Raw genomic sequence first — 22,980 nt, forward strand, 5'->3', positions numbered from 1 at the left:
AAGATGTTTAATTTTTATGTATTAAAAAAAATGTACATGGACCAGCGGTCAGCAGCAGCTCGAGTTACTATAACCTGATCAATAAACATTTTCTACACATGGAGAATTGTCTGTGTCCTTAAGAATATTATTATTATCAACTATTCCCAAAAATATCCATGCCTTTTTTCATCATGATTCCTCCTATTTAACTCGTTTTTCCCCAAGATGCTCTCCTTTCATACAGCTAATTTATTTAAAATAGATGATTAACAATATTGATTTGTCATTAAAGAAGTGGAATATTTATATTGGTTTGAGATGTAATTGTTTGCCTTAGCACAAACGTCCTAGATTTGAATAAAACCAGAAATGAGCCAGCTGTAAATGAATCATGCAGTTTGTTGATGTTGTTTTCCAAGATAGAAAAGCAGAACATTTATATGTTTCCCTGGAAATGCCATTCTTCTTCATAGATTGATATTCCTGAGCTGTGTATTCATTATATTAAGATGTAGCCTGTCATAATGAAGTCTGGAGCTTTATTGCCTCCGTTATTCAGACATTTTATTCATTATTATACAAGTTACAACTTCTTATGTGATATAGTTTCTCTCTTTGTGTATGTAAACACAGAAAGAGTTGGCCAGTTTGGGATTAGTGTCATGATAAGAAAAGTCTGCCTTTCTCTTCCCCCTTCCTCCTCTGGCCCCCCTGCTTTCTCCCCTCCTCCCTCTCTCTTTTCCTGACTAAATAAGGGAGTCGTGAGAGGAAAGCCGGCTAGCATGCCTCCTCTGCCTTACAGCTGCTGTAGTAAGGAGGTAATGAGACCAGGAACTGATGCATTCTTTTAAATTTAAAACCAAAATGCCAAATTATGATTAATGACCGTTCAGACCTCTTCCAACTGCAAGGCTGCAATGCATCATGTATAACCAATCATTAAAACACTGATCGCAGGAAAAATGAATCCATTCATGCTGCCGTGCAGGTGAGTTTGATAAATGCATCCAGTGAGTGGCTTCAGGCCTGTACCTGACAGGAAGGAGGGAAGAATTGTTTGTCAGTCAGGCTTATTAAATCCCTGGGAAGGAAATATAAATCCTCTAGAACACATTCAAATTCTTAGGGATTTAAGAAGAAAAGGGGAAGCATGATGTTGTACATGCAGGGGGACAGCTTGTACTGCTGCCTTCAGGTGCACATGTGGCTATAGAGCACATATTTCCATACCATCAGGACAATAACATTAAACCTTGCTTGCTTAATTCCTGCTGAGAAATGACAGCAGAAAACCTTTTGCTTGTATGTTATATTAGTTAATTTATTAAATGAGTTGCATACTGAACATGCTGGCTAATGTCATTTTTGTATTCTTTCTCAAATAAAGCATCAGCTATAGTCTTAGCTTTGGTAATGTTTCCGATCAGACTCAAAGTCTAACTTTAAACTTCACAGTCCCTGCTCCCTAAACTCATTAGGTTATAATGGAATGGCCCCACTTACGTTTTTTCCCACAGTTTACACACAAATAAACCAACATTCATCAACAACTTGATGTGGTTTAAAATGAACACTTTACAATAAGGAAAACGAAGAAACGTGGTAAATAACAATAACAATAAAATGAAGTCTGTGTTGCAACCTAATTTGTGGCTACTGTTTTTTCAGATCCGGCAGCAGGAATGCTGGACGCCATGGCTCTTGGAGGTGGTGAGTTTGGCTTGTTGAGCCTCTGCTTTCAGCAGGAGCATTCAGCTCGTGCTTCTGCTGGTACTTTCGAACCCAGTGTCCAACTGACAGTCTGTCTTCTGCAAGGACTGCAGGGTCTCAGTGACTTCAGCTGTGACTTCTAAATATAAAAGTAGTTTACTTGCCTGTAAATTGGTAACACAAATGTGATACTAGGCCACAATAGAGGAATAAGATACATACCATCAGACTTTGGATCTGGTTTCGCAGCAAAGAGGAGATGGGTGATGCCGTGCTCACAAAAGTTATATTTTAATTTAAGCTCTCGTTACAAAATCTTGTCCTCTTCAGTTAATGCAAACATATACTTTAACTAGTCCTGAGAGAAACACATTCAAATCAACTTTTTCATTATTCCCTGACAAATACACCTTTTCATCTAAACCCAATAATATATATTATAGTCAGTGTTTGGCGCTATGATGTCATGCATTATGATGAATTACAATTATTATATGATTTGAATTAGTTAATTAAGACAACATTTCAACATTGAAATTAAGATCTTTACAAAACGTCTTAACACAATAACAACATTGTATTCATCCATAATGAAGGAAAGTATATAAAACGCAGTATAAATAATAATGGTTTAGAACCCGTGTGCGCTTCTGATAAAATGCCAATATCCGACAGTTCGTAAAGGCATCATCCCCAGCATGACGGAAGTGGGGAACCCCGGCGGTGTGACGTAGTTGTTCAGCCTGAGCGGTGAATCCCCATCCAACCCTGAAACACACTAAGCGTCTGCACAGCCTTGTCACACATTTAACGATGTTCACTGATTCAGGATCAGCCTAGGTTTTTTACCAAAAAACATATGCTTAATTCAGTGCCGGTAAATGTCTCTTAGTGGGACATGGACATAGTATAGAACATTAGGTTACAATTGGAGCAGACAGGGGCACGTGTGTATGTCTCACTCTCTAATAAATCCCTCCCTTAGCCAACAGGGAGACCGTAAACGCAGCATTAAGCCCCACACCTGTTCACAGCAGCCGTTTAGCAGCAGAGCAGGTGCGTGATAAAACACAAAGCACGTTCTTCTTTCATCTGATACCAGCTGCATCCTAAATGCTTAGAGTGGGGTTTACACTGGGTTTCATTTTCATGACGAATTAATCATTTAATAACAGTCTCTGTGGTCCTACTTTGGGAAACTCAGGTGAACACTGTTTTTGTATATGGGAATCAGGGGAGTGTGGGTGGCTGAGAGCGCATTTGCTGTTCCATCTATCGTAAGAAGTGTGAGCAGTTAGCAAAGGGTTAAAGAGGCGCAGCTAGACGCCGGTGGAGCTGAAGTCATCCGGCAGAGCGCACAGCGAGGAGGAGGAGAGACTCAGAACACCTCCAAAAACACACATCTAGGACGATTTAAGCTGCGGATCTGTGCTCTGCTCTTTTCTGTAAAGCACCACTGTGTTCCTTCTCTCCACAGTTAAACACAGATATTTTTTTTAAAGGCAGAGAAAGGAGTTGGAATGAGAAATAAATAAAAAAAACGCGCCACAACTATGGCTCCAACGACGCTCGCAAGGAAGCTCGGCCAGTCTGCTTGTGAGGAGCAGGCTGTAGTGCAGGATGAGAGCTCTGCTGTGTGAGAGCAGGAGGAAATATCAGCTGACAGGCGGCCCTCCCCTCGGGGGACAGAAACAGACACCTTCGTCTCTCTTAACCTGGAAACTGGGTGCTGGAAACGGCCCGGATCTGCCGTGCGTATACAGTGAGCCTCTATTCGAGAACTCTCTCTCCTCACTTTCTCTGTGAGACACGAGAAGCTGCAGCCTCTCTGAGCAACTTGGGTAAACTTTGGCCCCCGGATTACTGGACCCGTCAGTGTTGGGTCTCCATGCAGGGAGCGCACTGAGCATCGCGCGCTCGACTTGCGGGGACTGGAACCACTGCTCCGGCGTGAGAGTATTCAAAGTCCCGCAAAGTCTCGCAAAGTCCAGGGGCCACCGCAGCGAAGATGCCTGTCCGGAGGGGCCATGTTGCTCCGCAGAACACCTTCCTGGACACCATCATCCGGAAATTCGACAGTCAATGTAAGATCCTTTTTTTTGTACCTTCAGTGAGATTCATTAAGGACCATTTTTAATCGATTAGTTGTTTGACATTTTTGTTGTTTTGTTGCCATTTTGTTTCCGGAATAATGAGGTTTGCTGAGGTTTGATTATTTACATGCTGCAGTGGTATGTATAATAACCAAACCACATTAAAATAATCAAGGTAAATCTCAGAAAACGTTACATTCTTTTTTTTAAATCATAATAAATCATTATAATATAAGACTTTATTCCCTCCTACATTAACTTCTGAGCAAAACATGAACAGCTCGTGTTGATCTGAACTGAAGACGTTGTGGGCCCTGCAGCTGCAACAGACATCTGTCATTCAGGAATTAGTATTGCAGTGGGCCACACACAGGTTTCAATCCAGTACAGTACTGGATACATTCCCCTAGAATCTATTGTCTTTGGCACAGTTGGTATGTAAATGTAAAATAACATTTATACAGAAACTTTGAGACATCTCAATAAATCTCTCTTGCTTTTCAGACAACAATTTGTTTTGCTACAAAAAAATGATATCCTCTCAAATAATCTACACTAAGTTATCAATAATAAAAACAAACAATACTATCCCAGCTACTAAATGTTTCATGGAGCCCAGGGGCATGCAATTTGAAGCTGTCTATATTTCCAAATACACAGGCTTCAACCGTCCTCTCTCCCCTGCAGCGCTGCTATCTTTGATGCAAATCATTCATGTCTTTCTTCCATCTCTGAATCTGTGACTAGACTTCAAATTTGCTCCAGCAGCCACAGTGGCCCGCTACCTGGGTAAATTCACCTCAGGGCTGATGAAGAAATTAAGGCCATGATGGTTGTAGTGAGAAGAAAAGGGGAGGATGTGATACATTCAGGTGTTGAAAATCAATCTGTTTCAAGAGATATTTTTAGATTAAAAAGTTTAAGGAATCTAAATGCCAATCACACCCCAATGAGATGAATCTTTTGTGGTACCCTTTTCTGAATGCTGTATAATATGCTCTTTAACTTTTAATACTATTAGGGTTGATCAATTCATAAGGCTGCTTAGGAAGAGCTAGTGATCTCTTGCTGTGTTCGTTACACTCCAGAGTCACAGCAGCAGCAGAGACACAAAAAAGGTGCTATAGGGGAGGAGTTGGTGCAAAAACACCTTTTTTTTCTGACTCACAAGTGCAGTCGAGTTGAATAATTGACATCAGAGTTGTGTAATTTACATTAATTTTGCAGTATTTACTTTCCATCCTGATGAGTGTGGATGACTGGGAGCAGATGAAGCTATTGTGCGGCTCACTGGAGTTCATATCCTAAATGTTTACAGCAGCTCTGGTTCAGCGTGTGCTGGATGTTTATTCATGAGGAGCACTTCAGAGTTACTTGGGAACCTAACCCTACACCTGAGAGGCAGATCAGTGCTTTCCAAATGTTTTCCCTGTGACTCATATCTTGAGAATAATTGAGTATTGATTGTTTCAGGCTTCTGGTCAGGCTAACAAAGCATGCTGCTGATGACATGGGGTCTAATGGCTGTGGCTAATGAGCCAGTGGACATGGAGGAGGAGCATCAGTGGACAGCTGCTTAGACATCCCTGCTAATGGCAGAGTTGTTGAACCAAACACTGGGGAAATCTGTCTTTTTCAGCTTCTGTTGATTGCATTTTAAAGATTTGTCAAAGCCACTGACTATTTTCCTCAGAAGGCTCCATCTTATCCCTCCACTTTGACCCCACTACTCCATATGACTGAAACTTGAGCCCCCTTTCATGTTGTCCAGAGCAAACTAATGTGTTTGAAGGGCAGGGCCTGGTGTGGGCTTCCACACGTTTATTTATCTGATCCTTTGCTGTTTCTTTGTTGTAGGGGAGGCTGAGTAAACGTAATCAAGAATGGGCATATCATGTTGGCTCAGCTATACAGTGTGTGATGGAAACCATCTCATGCAGAACACAGTGTAAGGGAAACAAATCAGCACTCGTGATACGTTAGCGTGGCAGATTCTTTTATTCTCAAGGATGGGACTGCTTTTAAAATAATGGACTATGCATACTTGATGCTCAGCCTCGGAGGAGATGAGTAAGAGACAAACAATGGGCATCTGTTGTCATCACACACCACACAGAAAGCGCTTCCACCTGACATATTGCGTGAGAAATCCTCTTGTTTGTGTATAAAAGAAAATGACATTTTGATAAACAAGCTAGGGGACTTCATTTATTCAAAAACTGGTTTTACAGTCTGTACCTCTCCCTTACTTAATTCACTTGGGTTATCTGCCTTTTAAAGATGCAGCAGTGTGTCTTCCCACAGCATCTTGTTTCTGTGTCATTTTCATTGTGAGCTACAGTAATGGACAGAGAGTATGTTTTATTATTCTGTATTTAACAATGGCTTAGTATCGAACTGTGTCAGCAGTTCTGTCAGTCCAACAACAAAATCCACTGAAATACATTTTGGTTACAACTTGAGTCATGCTTAGTTTTGAGCAGTGGTGAGCCGTCAGGGCCCTCTAGCCTACAATATTAAAACAAATTAAAAAATGTAAGTGGGCTGTCATTCACGCGTTTTGCACCCCGGGCTGCTATTTCAATATATCGGTGAAGTACACGCAGCCTGTGTGATGATATGATTATTTGTATTTTTAATTTCTAAATAAGTCGTTTTTTTGTAATTACTCTTTCTCTCTCTGTTGCATTGATAAGGCTCGATTAGCGTCTTAACGTTAGAGGGTTTTTTTTCTTGACGGGGGAAGGGGGGTCAGAGGGCCTGGTATAAAAGTCACTACTCTCCACTGGTAGATACAGACTCATGGTCAAAACTGCCGCTTCCTAACAGGCTCCTTAGTTTACGGGCTGTGTAGACTTTAACATATCCTGCTGGTTGCTTTGGCGTACTGCAGGTTTGCAGCCAAGGTGATTCTCTTTCTGAGGAATGAAATATTTCTGTCACATGAAATATTTGTTAGCTTGAGTTTGACAGAATTATAATCTACATAGTACAACATTTAAAGGAATGCAGATGAAAATGAACTTTGAGCTAACTGCTACAATAAATACAATGGTACCACTCATGTTTAATGCTGTGAGGTCCCATACAATAAAATAGAGACAAAACATTTTGTGAAGATGAGCTCAAAAATGGGTTTCCTTTTGGGTTTCATTTACACAAATGTGGGATGTGATATCTCAGGGTCAACTGGAAACAGAAAGGAGGAGAGAAACACATCCACTTGGACTCAAGGAGGAACTAATTAGTATTTGGCCAATGTTAGTTTGACCCGACTGCTCCATATGACTGAAACTTGAGCCCCCTCTCATGTTGTCCAGAGTAATGTGTGCGAAGGGCAGGGCCTGGTGTGGAAAAAAAATCTTCTGAGCAACAATCAAGAATAGGCATATCATGTTGACTCCGCTACAGTGTGTGATGGAAACCACCTCATGCAGAGCGTAGTTTGTGGGAAAGAAATTCACACCTCCGGTAGAGTAAGCAAGGCTTATTCTTTTGTTTTCCAGGATTGGACTGCTTTTAAAATAATGGACTGTGCATATTTGATGCTCAGCCTCGGAGGAGATGAGTAAGAGAAAAACAAGGGGCATCTGTTATCATCCCACAGAGAGCGCTTCCACCTGACATATTGTGTGAAAAAATCATCTTGTTCGTGTAGAGAAGAAATTGACAATTTGATCAACGAACCTGAGACCTTACTCATTTGAAAAACATAGTTTATGATTTAGTTCCTTGGAGGGTGAATGCATACTGCTCCTTCTCTTAAATTGAGTGGGGTTCTCTGCCTTTAAAAAGATACAGCAATGTGTCTCCACACATTAAGTTAAATGAAAATGGAGCATCTTGTTTCTTCCTCATTCTCATTTGAGCTAATGGACACACAGTGAGTTCAAATATTCTCTATTCATGAAGGCTTAATATTGAAAGGTGTCTGCAGTTTTGTCAGTCCATTAGCTGAAAAAGTTGGGTTTTCTTTCACTGTATTGCTGCCTTTTTCCCCCCTGAATTGTCCCACAGGAAGCTTTTAATATAACACAATGTGTATGGAGGCATTTGATCTCCATAGGGATATAAAGACTTTAGCAATCACGCTAACAGCCACAACAAAGAGCTCTGATCCTACCAGGGAATGGACACATCAGGCAGGTAACAGGTCGTCTGGGCAGTAATGGATCAGGATGCAGATGTTTATATGATTATTACACCGAAGGGAACAACAGCTCAGAGCTGTTGTGTGGATAGTATTCATGTGTGCACTACAGGAGGAATCAATGGGTCGAGACCTAATAAAATCCCTTACAGTTCTGAGCATTTGAATGGTAAATTGACTTTTATATTGTGTCTTCACATTCACTGGACGCTTCTATTATATGGCAAAATGAACCTATTCACACACATAATGGAAAGGTTGCCATATAAGGTGCCAAACTGATCATCATCTAATCTAATGCTCATTCACACACAGTCACATATTGATGCCTATGCCTTCGATCTTCCGATAAGTTTCATCGGGCTTTGCTTTCTGAGCCACATCTGCCCTTTTTACACATCATTGATTATTAGCAAATAATATCCATTCTAATATAAGATAAGATAAAATAAGATATGTACCTTTATTCATTCCTGTGGGGAAATTCAAGAGTTCATGCATCAACAGATTGAGAAGGAAAAAAACAGTACAGATTCACACAAAGATATGAAATAAATAAAATAAAATAAAACATATTAAAATTGCATACAGGTAAGTAACGGTTATAAAACGAACTGTTAGAGCATAAAATAATTACAAATGATGTGGGCATATTTACATTTTGGGTCTGTATTGTTACAAATATACACATGTGCATAAAAAAAAAGTGCAGGTCAAAAATATGACTTTTGTCTTCTCTTCAAACACTTGTTCCATGAAACCACAGATCTGTTTTTTAACCTAATTTTAGGGAATAATCTGTGTCTCTCAAATTTGTATATCACAAACTAGCAATTAAAAAGGATATTTTCAAAAAACTGCCTCTTATTTCTGCACTCTTGCACATTTGGAGTTTGCATTTTTCCCAACGGTGCTCTACAATATTTGTTTAGAGACACTCATTTGCAAATGGCCTAACCAGAGAATGCATAAATAATGTGAGACAACATTTTTAGTTTTTCCTTGTTTGTTTGTTTTCAATTTTTCTTTTAGGACAAAAAAATATATAAAAAAATAATCCTTTTTTAAACAAAACTAATTAGATCAGTAGATGCAGCGAACATATACGTCATGCTTTCCAGCTCAGGTATTTCATGCCCTGTTATCCCCGGACCTTCTCTGCTTACTGTACATCAATCCTCTACGTGTGTAACCCTCTCTGTTTACTGTAGCCGTGCTGCTCCACACAGACTGCACAGACAGATTGTGTGCCTCGCTGTCAACAACCAACAACAGATTTGACCTCAATATCAGGTCATAGCAACCTTTTTTTTGCTCATGTGCTGTTGTCTGCTCGGCGCTCCTTAGAGAAGATTTCGCCCAATTACAAGCCTCGAAGCCACTGTTCTCCGGGGAGGATTCTACCATTATGCAGCTGAAGTACCAACATTTTGTTGCCATGACAACCACCCACCTGACTCTCCAACCTACACACCCACTCACAAAATACACACACTCACACACAGAGAAGGGAAAGGTACAGTAGTAGTTATCTCCAGGTAATTTTCCATCCGGTTTTCAAACTATTGCGGGCATATTGAATGTTAACTGTGCTACAGGCTAGTGTATATAGTTCTTGCCAAGGATTTAGATCATTCTAATATTAGAAATAAAAAATATAAAAAATGCTTGATAATATAGGTCGTTCTGACAGCTGGTTGGTTCCAGATTTAAGCTAAGCTATTGGTTGGAGTCAACCAGTTGCACATATATAACTTTAAATACAGAGACATGAGGCATTATTTAAAGCATTGAAGACATGGAGTATGTGTACTAATAACTGATTTAGCATTGTGTTTTAGTATTAAGTGTTTGTATTCAATGCCTTTTAAAAAAATATATTCTTCCTATATGCCATATTGCTTAATCTCATCAGTTAGCCACACCGTTACACTTTGTGACATGTCCCTAATTTCCTGCACAATATCACATTTATGGACAAGATCATTCAAACTTTGAAGCAATTTAACATACATGCTGTCTGAGTAACCTTTGCTTAAGAGATATACGGTTCTTAACTGTGTTTGGAGATTACTTTGCCAATTGAACAGTTTGCAAGCTTGTTAGCTTACGGTAGTGACAGTGCATTTCCGATTTAAAAAAGAAAATTCACTGATGAGCTCAGAGAAAAGCCTACAATGGATTCCTCATTTTGGACTCTCTAGCTGGCTCAACAAATGGCCCCGATTTACTTCCATTTGAATAAAGATTTCTGGAGAGAAAATCCATTTTGAACATAATGATAAGTCAAGATAAGATCCCACAGTATACAACCAGAAACAGAATACCACCAAATTCATCTTGTTTTGGAAAAATGTAGCGTGTGTACAACTTTAAAAAGAAGCTGAAGGGGACATAACAGGAAAGTCAAGAGGGTAAGGTGTTGCTTTTAATATTTCATAATGTTTTCCTGCAACAGCAGGTCGTTTACCTTGACGTTTAGACACTTCTGTGCTTCCCTGCTTTGATGAGCTTGGCTTACAGTTGCATAAGGCGCAGAGAGCCTTGATGTTCCCACTGTGTGAAGGAAAAGATGCGTTCTGTGAGAAGACATGTAAGTGCTTCCCCGTACATGCAAATGTTCCACACACCCGGCAACATACGGCTTCATATGGATTAGGCTGTCAGGTGGCATTTGAGGGATCAATCCACAGGCTTGCTTGTTGGATTTGTTTAATTTAACACCTTCTGCATCATTGATACGAACATGTTTCCCTTCGATTTATGCCTACAGCGTCACATGAACCTCCAGATGTTTAGAAAATCAAATAGTATAAGAATTCCCGTAGTTGCTGTTCTTTAACAATACAGAATAAATACGGTGTCTTCTCGGCTGGTTAGCTTTAATTCTCTGCTCCATCTGTTTCACTGGGAGGGTGTAAACACAGCAACACTGCTACCCTGATGCTGAGGTCAGGAGTGAGTCAGTGCTCATGATTGCACTTTATTGGTGTGAAATCACACTCTCTGTTTCTCCTCCTGTCTTCTTCCCTTTCTCTCGTTCATGCACATACAACCACACGTTTGAACACACACTCACGGACATTAGCGCACACACATACTTGTAAACTCTTGTAGCTTGTAAACTTTGTACTCTCTCGCTGCCTTCCCCATCCACCTCGCTCCATTCTCCTTTCTGCTCTTTGTCTTCTTTGACAACCTGTTTTCTCCTCTCCCTCCTCCCTTTTCGCCTCTCCATCTTTCCAATTCCCAGCAGATGCCCGCTGTGCTGCCTGCAGTGCTGCCTTCACATTTCAAATGGGCATGCATCCAACAGGGCAACATGATACCTGCTGGAGTGACAAGAGGCAAGAGGTTGTGTGTGGTTTTTGGATATTGGATGGATGAAGGTGCCTTTAAACTCAAAACACATGCTAAATATAGCTGTAATCTGCAGACATCAGTCAAAACAAAACATCTGCCGATGGGGGAAGCTAAAAGTTAGCTTTGAAACTACCATAAAAATGAGGGTAGTACCACACCTTGGTTTAACAAAAACTATAAAATATTTATACAACATTAATAAACATGATGTTAAGTAACTTTTTTTTGCTGTCAAGTCAGTTTGCTAACTTAAATACTGTCGCTATTGTATCCTAGCATTTAGCATCGACCTATAATTGCCAACGGTCGCCACAATCGCAACAAATGTTGTGTAGTATAATGACAGTTACCGGTATAAAGTGCAACTACAAACTTGATAAACATATTTGAGTTAGTCCACAATTTAGTCTTAATTGAGAATTTTTTTTTAACAGAGATCAAAATGCATAATATTTCTTCAGGCGCTAGTGAACAAAGACGTAAAGTAGCTAAGCTAAATTAACATCTGATAATAAAGCACCAACACTAGGGCAAAACAAAGTGGTATAAACCTGTTCAGTTGGCAATGGGTGTCTGTTTAAGTAATGAGTTAGAAAAGTATAGAAATAGTTCCAATTTCATCTAAGAGTATTATTGGTACTGCCGTATGCTTAATCAGTATCATTTTGAAGGGGTCCTCTGAAAATGTTTTCCCCTGTTAAGGTATAGAGGAGGGTGGAAGTCTGAGAAGGGTTCCAGAAAGGTTTCAAATAAAGTTCTTAAGCAGACATATAGACTCTGTTTTCTTATCTGTTTGCTATAAAGAGCCTTCAGAGTTTCCCGTGCAGTGCCATTTATTTTCCTGTCGACAAGGAACCACCTTATTGAGTACACATTTGTTTTTCACCCAGAGAGATTGATAGCGCCAGATAAAAAAGTCAGTAAGCACAAACTTAATACAAAATAAAAACATTGTCACCAGGGTCAAGTCAATGTTGGAATTAAAGTGTCCTAAAACTATAGAGATGCTCCTGGTTTTGTTTTTAATATCATGTCAGTTTATTGTGTATACTTCCCAAATACTTGTAAGACTATTTAAGTGTTTTTGTTCTGTCAGGAGAGGGATAAAAAGTGTCTTGAAATAATGTCCTTGCTCTTTGACACTTTCAGCAGTAGAAACAATTCAGAACATCCATTTGAAAAGTAGTCAACAACAGGCGAATGGTACATTTCCTCCCTGTTTAGATGCCTCACCTAGCTGTATTTTTAGCCCATGTCAAAAGGCGATGGTTTTCATACATGCTGCGGCAGTAACTAAAGTACAGAGGAAAGAGGGCTCATCCCTGTGGAGAGCCAGTGGGACAGTTCACACAATGGAGCTTTTACTCTAATTCTAAGCATCTTGCACTTGGGGAAGTCTAGAAGCCAGTCACCTAAGCCAAATTTGTCCGTAAGCTGATAAAAAATCCAGAAAAATACTCCTTAACCTTGTTATTTGTTGAATCATCAGTGTGGGTTCTACCGTACATCCGGATAGGGTTTAGTCCATGACAGACACGCATGACCAGGACAACTATAGTCTTTATAATGGTGCAGTTGGAGGTTTGATATCTTGCTCAAGTGAAAACAGGCAGTATTTGTTAAAGAAGGGAGAGTGTGACCACCCTCATCGTCCCAGGATTTAACTCGTTGACCCTTTGGTCAACAACTCTTTCATAAACACATAAACCGAGCAATAACTCAGTCTTTTATTGCTTTATTTTGGCTGTTGTTAACCACAAGAGAGCATTCAAAACATGAGATACAACATTCGGATCGTTCATTACAACTATAGGCAGACAGCTTTAAGAAGGCTGTGTGCTTTGGCTGTTGAAAGATTACAACTTCTGACTCTGTGGATTTCAATCTGTCTTGACCACCCATACAATGGAGCAAAGTAAAACTTTATGAGGAATAATGGAGGAATTATATCCATAAAAGGCTTTGGATTTGCATGTTAGTGGCATGGGTTGTGAGGTCCTCTTTCCTTCATTGCAATATCCAACATTTAAATTGACTCTATTTTTATTGCCTTGTTTAAATTAATGTGGAAGGTTTTTGGAAGACCAATTATGCACAAGCTAGTGTTTTTATTTGTGACACTTGGTTAATTCTCTGGCTAATGGAGCCCTCAACAAATAAAAAAAAAACAGCAATAGTGTTAGCTGAATCAAGTTTTGTATCACTGTTACTTGAAAATAGAAGCTTGTATGCCCTGAACTACTGGAAATGTATATTTAGCTTTGTTTTTCTCCCCAAACATGCCCAGAAAATGTGCAGATCCTGGGATTATAGTACAATTCATAATATATGATAATGTGATAACGTGATTGATGAAGAACAGACCAGAAAAAACTAGTTTATTGACCATGGAGAGAAAATAGACATAGAGACCAAATGCTTTCTTTCTTTCTTTCTTTCTTTCAAGGTTGAGTTGGATTGCTTTGAAATTTCATCATGATCAAGTTTACCAGCCAATGCAGTTTGGTGTTCTTCGTATTCGATAAAGCCGTGAGTGGGCTGGCTCCCCTGTGAGAAAGCCGATCTTATGAAAATCTGAAGATGCCCTGAAACCAGCTTTTACAAAAACACTTCTGAGAATAGTTTTTTTTCCCCCGTCAAAGCTGAGTGTTTGTAGATGCACAGCGATTGAGGGAAAGATGAGCTGTTTTCTCAGATGATGACACACTCTTTAAAAGCATCTCTGCGAGAGTTATACCTCTCTCCACATCGGCAGCTTTTAATTGGCGGTTCCTTTATAAAAAAAACGTGTGCCCCAAAGACTGAAGCATCAAAGACTGGATATGTGATGTGTTTCTTCTCGGAAAAGGCGAGACAAGCTCGAATGTATCAACAGCACCTTGTCAAGTTTATTTCCTACTTTGATGTGAAGTTGTAAAAGGGGAAGCATCTACCATGAAACAACAACTAGGAGTAATAAAGAGTATAGTTATGCAATGAAAATGCAGTACCTTTTTCACAATACACAATAAGTGATGTTATAGGCCTTTTGTTTTCTAGTTTTGGCTCTTGGCAGATAATTATGAGTTTAGACTCTTCAGCTATATATTCTGAATCACCTGATGCACTTTTAGGATAAGCCAGTCATTGGCAATGTCAATTCCTGCTAGTTTGCAAAGGCACTGTCACTGCATCCTGTGGTTAGCAGCATCCAAGATGATAGTGATTGGTTTAAAGAAATACACACAATACAGAGCAGATCTTTCACTCACAAATCTGTGTCGTATTGAGCAGTTATAAGGCCAGTAGGAGCTCAGTTTCCATGGAATTATGTTGGTATTGCACTGCATGTGTGTGTGTAATAGTGAACAACTTTGAAATTCAGTGCCAATATATTGTTTTCTTTGCATATGTCAGTGGTGTTAAACCTATTCAGATCCTTTACTAGTGAAAAGTAACAATACTATACTTTAAATAATGTACTGTAAATGACTAATTGCAGAAAATATATAAAAGAAAAAACTGCAAAAATTCACATTTAAAAAGCGTAAACTGTGTATTGTTTTTTAATATGATATTGTTGATGGTTTAACCTATATCACAGAATCATATCTTACAAGTTATTCCTGAATGATGTGAGGAAATCAGAATTGTATAAAGTAAATCTCTAAGATAAATGTAGGGAAGCAAAAAGTAAAATATTTCCCTTTTTTAATTTGAAAAGTATGAAGGCTGGTAAAGAAAATCCACCAAATACTCGAAGTATCTCAAATTTGTATTAAAATACCATAAAGTATCATCATCATCATCATCATCATCTTGCAGTAGCCATTGAGCATATCCTTTTATTTAACAATGTATGAATCTCTTTATGTGCATCCATTCCATTGCAGAACACACATACAGCTGTTGCACGTACTGTACGGTACATGAAGGCAAACAGGGATTGAGAGAAGACTTCAGAAGCTGCTGCTTATTACCTTTTGAGGAATTTTATTGATTGGGATTGCCTGTTTATTATCTCCTATCTTTTGAAATCTAAAGTTGACAGAGGCAATATGCATCTGTCCGTCTGCTTTGGCATCTCCTGGGTAATTTGCCTGTCCTTCTCTCTCAGCCCTTTGCCTGTATGTGTATTTGTCACTGCTTTATCTCCTGGCAGCCGCCCTTTCACTCTCGTCCTCCCATTCATCAAGCCACCCTGCATTGGGTTCTTCTAAAACTTGATCACACCCCTCTCATTCATTCTCTCTTTGTCTTCCTCTCACCTGTGTAGACTCCCTCTCTCCTTCTGTGTGACTCCTCTGCCACCCAGAAAAGTGTGGCAGAGAAAAGGGCCAGCTAACCGATTGAAAGACCCTGGAGTCCCCTGCGTTCCAGGGATTAGACCTTATTTGCATAAATCTGCATAACCTCGTTAAGGCAGAGGATAGGCTGTACACACTGTAGCCTGAGACACTTCAGAGCGAAACAGCCCATTAAGGATTGTGGTGATTATGGGATTATCACTCTTAACGACTGTTGGGGACTGGACCGGTGTGTACTCTCTGAAAAGTACCACGCCGCATGACTGAATATAAAGCTTTGTGGACTGAAAGAATCCAAGCTCCGAGGCAGCTGTCCTTCGGCATTCGCAGTGGATTTGTTCTTGACCGTGTTTTTATTTCCATTAAAATTATACCAAGTAACAAACAGTAGAAATACAATGGATACAGAATATACACTCACAGTCTGCCTAGCACAAAGAATCCAAACAGAAATCTATCTGCGAAGTAAAAGCATCTGACTTCTGACACTTATTGTGTGTGCAACATTATGAATACCTTCTAACGTTGGGCTATAGTAGTGAGTTTTGCACGGGTCGGCCACTGTACTCGCCATACAAAGACACTATAGATATTTTTGCCTTAAGTCACTGTCGGACAACACCTTGTACAGACTAAAGGTCATTCATCATACTGTAACTTGGCATTAACACAGCATTTAAGCATTTAAATAGCAACAACAGGTGTAGAAAAGCAATTTCATACGTGTATAATTGGCATGAGCACTAGATCATATCTCGTCATATGTCTCCGAATGTAGCTCAGGTATTTGTAATGCTGTGGCCCCCCATGCTAAGGTCCCCGGCAGGAGACTATGTGCCAGCAGGAATTTTACTGAACTTGGTGGACTGAAATAAATGCTTAAGCTGTCAAAACATGACAGGACCACCCATCCTCCTGTCAGCTGTCTCACAATGATGACATCAGCACTTCTCTAGCAGTGTACACTTCTGTCTTTCAGCATCTCTAATGGAATGTCGAAAAACGTGCTTTGACAGCATTTTCATTTATATTTCATTTAAAAATTGTTTAAAGAAAAATACTCTTATTTCTAGCACACAAAAGGCTTGTCTTTAAAATGATGACACATCACTTTCCCTTAGAGGGGGTTTATTTTTTGGTCTGACGGCTGCTAGCAAAATACTAGTATTGAATTGGAATCACCCCCTTAAATTTCAAACATTGTGACTGAAAGAACTGTGTTCATGTCTCTAGAACTCTCTATTGCCTCGACTAAAGGAGCCAACAATAATATTACTGCAATCCAAGAGAGTTGAGTGCAGCTGAATGTACTTACTGGCTATTTTCAGAACTGGCAACCATGTGTTGGTCTTCATTAGAAAGTGGAATAAGTTCTGCATTTGTCGCGGAAACAGGGAAACAGGGACAGTCGAGTTCAAATCAGTCCAAGAGAAATGAAAATACAAAACACGATGCAGACACAGATTGGCACATGCAAAATGAGAAAAGGCACATTTGTGTTGCTTTTATTCGATCGAGTTTAGATTATTTTATTGATAAATGAAAGAGTATTTCCGGGACAATGGTAACGAGGAGTGGGTAATGCGAAATCTGCCCAGACATGAGGCCATGAGTAACAGAATACTAGCTAATGTGGCATGACAAAACAAAGCATGTAGGGATTATTACATTGGGGAAATCAAGAGATTTAAACCAAGAAACCTAATCTCTCATCAGTAACGATCAGATGACTTGAGTTTTTGTCCAAGTGATGACCTCTAAGGCAAATCCATTTGCTTATAAGTCTCGCTTAAAAGCTACAAGATAAAAATATGATGTCCTCAAATAAGTCCTTGTAAAATTGATAGATACAACTCAAGGAAAACATGTCTGACTAAAGATGGGAATTTTTGTTAAATTCCAAACAGGATTTGGTGGAAGATTTTCAATTTAAATTAACTAACGTTGCAGTAAACTACCTCTTATTGCTTCAGTGCACACACTGAAATGGCTCCAAATAGTGTATATGTCTGTTACCAACATTATCAGTAAATCAGTGTCCATTTTCTGTTATTAATCTCAGTATACTACTGAAATTTTACAGGCAATCTTCATATTTTTGGACCCTGACTCTCAGTTCTGTGTTTGAGAATTTAGTATGTGTCAAATCTTTAGTTTCCATGGCAATTGCTCAGTTAGCGATGGGGAGAGGCAAACAAATCTTCCCAGGCGATCACTGTACCCACCAATCACATACCTCTGTTTTCTGGTTTATCTTTCTCTCCTTTTGCTCAATATTTCTCTCTACTGTATCCTTTTATCCTGTTTATTTAATCATTTCTCTCTTTCTCCCAGTTGTCCTTAATCTCATTTTCTTTTTCTTCATCTCTCTGTCTCTATAGCTTGCAGGCTCAAGCCACTGTTTTGACTTGGGCTTCTAACACATGGGCTTCCCTCCTTATCCGCCTACGCAGTGTACTCAGGGAGATTCCAAGCACATAAACACACTCGCTAATACACACTTCTTTCACACATACAAACACAGCGCATGCACACACACAAACTGGCAGACTGCAGAGCCCCCAAGGTCTGTTCTTAGTGAATTATTCAGTCTGCGTTGGTGGGTCTGTGTGAACGTGTTCGTGTGAATAAGATCTTATATGTGTGTGTGCTTTTGGTTGTGTGCTTATCTCATGAATCTGTGAGTGTGTGCTTCTGTGGGAGTATGAAATGGTGTTTTCCTCCTGAGCAGCAGCAGCAGCTTGTCTTTAATCATTCTCTCCATCAGCTCCCTCCTCTATGGCTTTAAAAGCAAATTAGAGGGAAATTGCAGGGACCTAGTGTTGTGTTAGGCAAACATATATCATGTCGCTATCCATAGTTTTCTGCAACATAATAAAGTTGGAATGCTAAGATCACTGATTAATTAGGCAGCATGTTCATGATCAATGTTGACTTTATAATTATGTAAAGCATTAACATAATGGCATTGCATATGTAAACGTATCACTAAATCAACTATACAGCACAAGATTAGTATATCTTCTTAACTTCAAGATATAGTAATGTACTTTTAACATATTGTATTCAACCTTTTTGGGACTAGTTAAGGGTAGCTTGGGCTCAGACAATGTACATTATTAGAACTGATTGAAGAGAAGCCTCCTGAAATCCCAGCTTTTCCCCCTTGTCCTAGTTTGTTGTTAGAAAAAAGGAATTTTCAAAAAAAAAAGAAAAACATGCCAGTATCCCCAGATGCCTTGCAATTACATTTTCTACTGATTTAAAAAAAAATATATTACCCTACTACATGTGACAGTTAAAAGTAAGATGACAGCGTACAAAAGTGCAAATAGATGTCATAGAAAGCTTGATAACGATATCTTGCTCAAATGGCTTTTTAAACAGTTCGGAAGCATCTCCTTGGTTCTTTTGGCCATTATAATACCAAACTGGCAAATGAAATGTGCAACACACACTTGTACATGGACACATCTCTGTCTCTGTATTAACTAGTGCCCATGCAGCCAGACAACCCCATCATGCTTTATGAGCCTCTAAGGGCTGCTGCTGCCACTAATTCAGGAAGGCAGGCTATCAAGTGCAGCCACACAACCAATCTCCTCTCTTTCCATGAATATCTGAACAGGCCCTTCCATCGGTTTATGTATCCCTCAAGAACAGCCTGTTAAATCTAAGCTTTTCAGCCTCTGTAGATTATACTGTATGTATGTTTTATGTACGAATGGAGGAGAAAATGTGATACTCATTTTCATTATGGACCATTACCCTGATATTTGTTGACTTTACTTTTGCAAAATGGGCAGCTTTGATTCTTTTAGCATGACTTTGATTTATGGATTTGGAAAATATGAGGAAAATGGAAATGACTGATTTTCCCCGCTACTTTGCTTCTTTGGCCATCAATTCTCATCAGTTAAGATAACAGTATATTCATCAACATAATTGCTGTCTCAAAAAGGGGCTTGAATCGGTTCTAACTGGCCAAGAAACATGAGTAACTACAAGGGACCTCATTAAATGGAAATAGATACACATTCTATGTAAATCTAGGCCAGTTTTAAAAGCTTTAGTGGGCAAATTGGTTTACATCACCTCTGAACAGTTTTTAAGTACTGTTCCTCACAAGCATGCTGGGATAATGTGTTTTGTCTTCTCTTCTGCTCTCTTGTTAAAAGGCATTTTATTCATCAGCCAGTAAGGTACATGCTGTGTCTCTGTATTTTTAACACGAGGTCACACTGTGTTGTCTTGCTACGTTTTGTCTTCTGTCCCATATTCTCTCCCTTCCAAGTTTGTACATTCTGCTGGGAAAAACAATAGCTTCACCGACAAAAGTTCACCCATCATAACAGTAAGAATCAATATTGTATTTCCAAGTTATGGCTCTACAATTCATTCAGAGCTTTCCAACATCGATGAATCATTAGCTGCAGCCTTCAAACTCTTTGCAATGTTATAAAAACTACAGCGGCTGAGCAGTTCCTCCAAAACAATGGAGTGCACTAAAAGCTTTAGCGGGCAAATTGGTTTACATCACCTCTGTGAACTGCTTTTGAAACATAATTTAAAGGGAACTAGTCTTTATACCCTTGTCCTTGTTTGATGATTCAGTAATTCCTGTTCAGGTGCAGCTTCGTTATGATGTTTTAATGAAGAACACTTTGCTAGAAATATTGCCTCAGTGACCTGACGTTGTTTTAAATCATTAAAAAGGGCACCCAAAATCTTGTAAATGGGTAGAAGAAAACCCGGGTTATAATTATTTGTCGGACTCAAGGTATACATGCAGGAATTCAAGTTTTTCTAGAAGTATACCTCTCACTTCCTTCCTCGTTGAAATAATTGATGAGGACATTTTGGTCTTACTGCACCTTCATACCAGAAAAAAACATTCATCATTTAGGCAATAATCAGGTCTACTGAACTGACACAGGCTCAAATACGGTGGAGAAGGGGTCCAATGATTTCTCGTGGGAGAAAATTAAGGTATATCTCCAAAGTTTAGTTCAGTAGATATAGCTTCAAGTGTCTAGATCAATCATTTCTCAATAACAATGTATCAAATTACAATGTGAGAACAACGTGATTGCTTATAGTTGTTTACTCTCTACTCTCGTAGCCCCATTTTTGGCAGCAGCAAGCAGCTGTTTTTTACTGAAACAGCTATTAAAAGCCACCTAGCTCATAATCACTATGGAGAATTTACCATTACATCCAGGCATTATGGATAATTAACCAGTCAGATATTTCCCTCGGGAATAGATTGAGACCAAACACAAATCTAAAAAAGACTGAAGATTGGATGTATACGGATCTGGTGGACACAAGCACTCCAAATAAAGGCATATGTTGATCCGTGTCTGCTTGATATATAAACAAATGTTTACAAATTAGTTTGTCGTGTGTGTGTGTATGTCAGTGTTATTAAAAAATAAATAAAGTTTAAGGCATGTAGTCAAGACAGTTCTTGAACTTGCAGTTTAGGCTGTGGTTAAGCTATTATCGGCTTGGTAGACTATAAGCACATTGGTTGTTTAAATAATAATTATAGGTATAAATTGTGGATGGAGCGCTTATAAAGGTTTGCCCCTACAAAGCCTTAGACAAAAACATTTGTGCTTTTTCAATCTCAAGTCCATTTACTTGATGCAGGCTAATTGTTACAAAAAGGGGTGTGATTCTTCCAGTGCCATCCATTCTCAGACAGACTGCTTCTGCTTTTCAAATTCTCCCTCCATTCATTATTTTTTTCCCATCCCATCCTATCCATTTCCTAAATATATCTCCTGCTTTTCTGCTATTCTTCCCTCCAACGTCTTACTCTCCAATTATTTGATCATTTAGTCATCTTCTTAGCTCCTTTCCTATCACAACCCTTACCTCTTTTCATCAGGCCATCTACACTTCTATTCTTTGTGCAGCATTCCTCTCATTTGGGGCCCAATTCTCGAATGAAAGTAACACGGAACTCTAAGAAGCTCAAATCTCTTTAGCAGAGGCCATCTATCAGCCTGACAGAGACTATCACCCTGATGCAGCACAAACACAATCACACTTCTAAAGAGGCCTTATGCATAGATTTATTTCCCACAAGATACCTAAGAGAGTCAACTCACACGAACTGCAGAATTATAGTTACAGTGTGTTGCAAGTGAAGAGTCGGTGTGCTGGGAAACACAGTATTTGCAAGTGTGTATGCGTCTCTGTGTGTGCGTCCAGTCACAACAGCAGTGCTCTGAGTGCATTAAAATCACTCATTGACATTGTGCAGAGGCAGGAATCTAAATGGTTCCTTCTTCAGTAAGTGGTTTAGAGAGATACACACATCAGAGCTTTGTGGGAGGTGGAGCCACCAATGTTGCAGCTGCGATTTACACTTTGACTACAATTTCAAACACAAATATGCAAACCTATTAGCACACACACAATGTTAGATCAGCGTTGACATGAATTGCAGAACAGAAGTCTTACATTTATTGTTTTTATTCAAGACACTTCTTTATACATTTATATTGTATCAACTTTATTTTGAAAATGGGACTCTTATTTTGAAGGTTACATAGCAACATGTAGCAACATGTCAGGAGAGGCAAGGATAATGTCACGTCACGTAACGTAAGCGTCAAGTGCCTTGCAGGTAAACATGTCAAGAAATATAACAGGATGCTGGAAAGGGCACATGGTTTGTGAACTTTTATTTCAAGCTTTTAAGTTATTTTACGTAGGTAAACTAGGTTAACTAAGCTTGGAAATTAACATTTGTAGGTAAGCAAGCGTGCTATATTAGCTAAGTGCACAGGTGATTTTCATCGTCTCTAATTAGCAACATTGTCTTATCTATTATGTATTATACAATGCTTAAGGAATTAATAATGGTTAAAATGAGAGAAGAAAAACCTCACCGAATTCGCACAACATAGTTGACTGCATTTACACAACAGATTCCTTTTAAAATATTATGTTACGGCCTCTAAAATGTGTAAATTAATCGCAGTGGCAATTGAGAGCACTTTTGAGGTACTTGCACGTGAGAGTATATTGTTATTTTAACTCGACTACATTTGTCTGACTGCTTTACTTTTCAGATGAAAGTTTTTCCATCCAACTAAAGTGAAACTTTATATCAGTTTTTCGGTGGTTTTTAATGTTTCTGTTAAATTAAATAATAATGGGTGGTTTTACCCAACAATGTTTTTTTTGTGACAGAAAGACTATTTTATAGAATAAAACGCATTGCTGTAGAATTACCTACAGTTTACCTTAAACATTGACAGCATTACATTTCACCATACAAGATTTCACTTCATAATTTTACTTTCTCACCCTACTTTAAGTTTGTCACATAAAAGTACATTTTGCATAGGCAGGTACATGGAGTATAGTATTTGCACTT

The 22,980-nt window shown here is 39.0% G+C and overlaps 1 protein-coding gene across 1 annotated transcript in view; it reads left to right on the forward strand.

The window, feature by feature from the left end:
* Nucleotides 1-3,626: 3,626 nt before the first annotated feature.
* kcnh2b (potassium voltage-gated channel, subfamily H (eag-related), member 2b) overlaps nt 3,627-22,980 on the forward strand; it is a 206,982-nt gene continuing 187,628 nt past the window's right edge. The window contains exon 1 of the mRNA XM_063912531.1: nt 3,627-3,776. Within this exon, the coding sequence (XP_063768601.1) occupies nt 3,701-3,776 (76 nt within the window). The 5' untranslated portion in view covers nt 3,627-3,700. The remainder of the gene's footprint in view (nt 3,777-22,980) is intronic.

This window comes from Eleginops maclovinus, chromosome 21, assembly GCF_036324505.1.
Source record: "Eleginops maclovinus isolate JMC-PN-2008 ecotype Puerto Natales chromosome 21, JC_Emac_rtc_rv5, whole genome shotgun sequence".
Taxonomy (NCBI): Eukaryota; Metazoa; Chordata; class Actinopteri; order Perciformes; family Eleginopidae; genus Eleginops; species Eleginops maclovinus.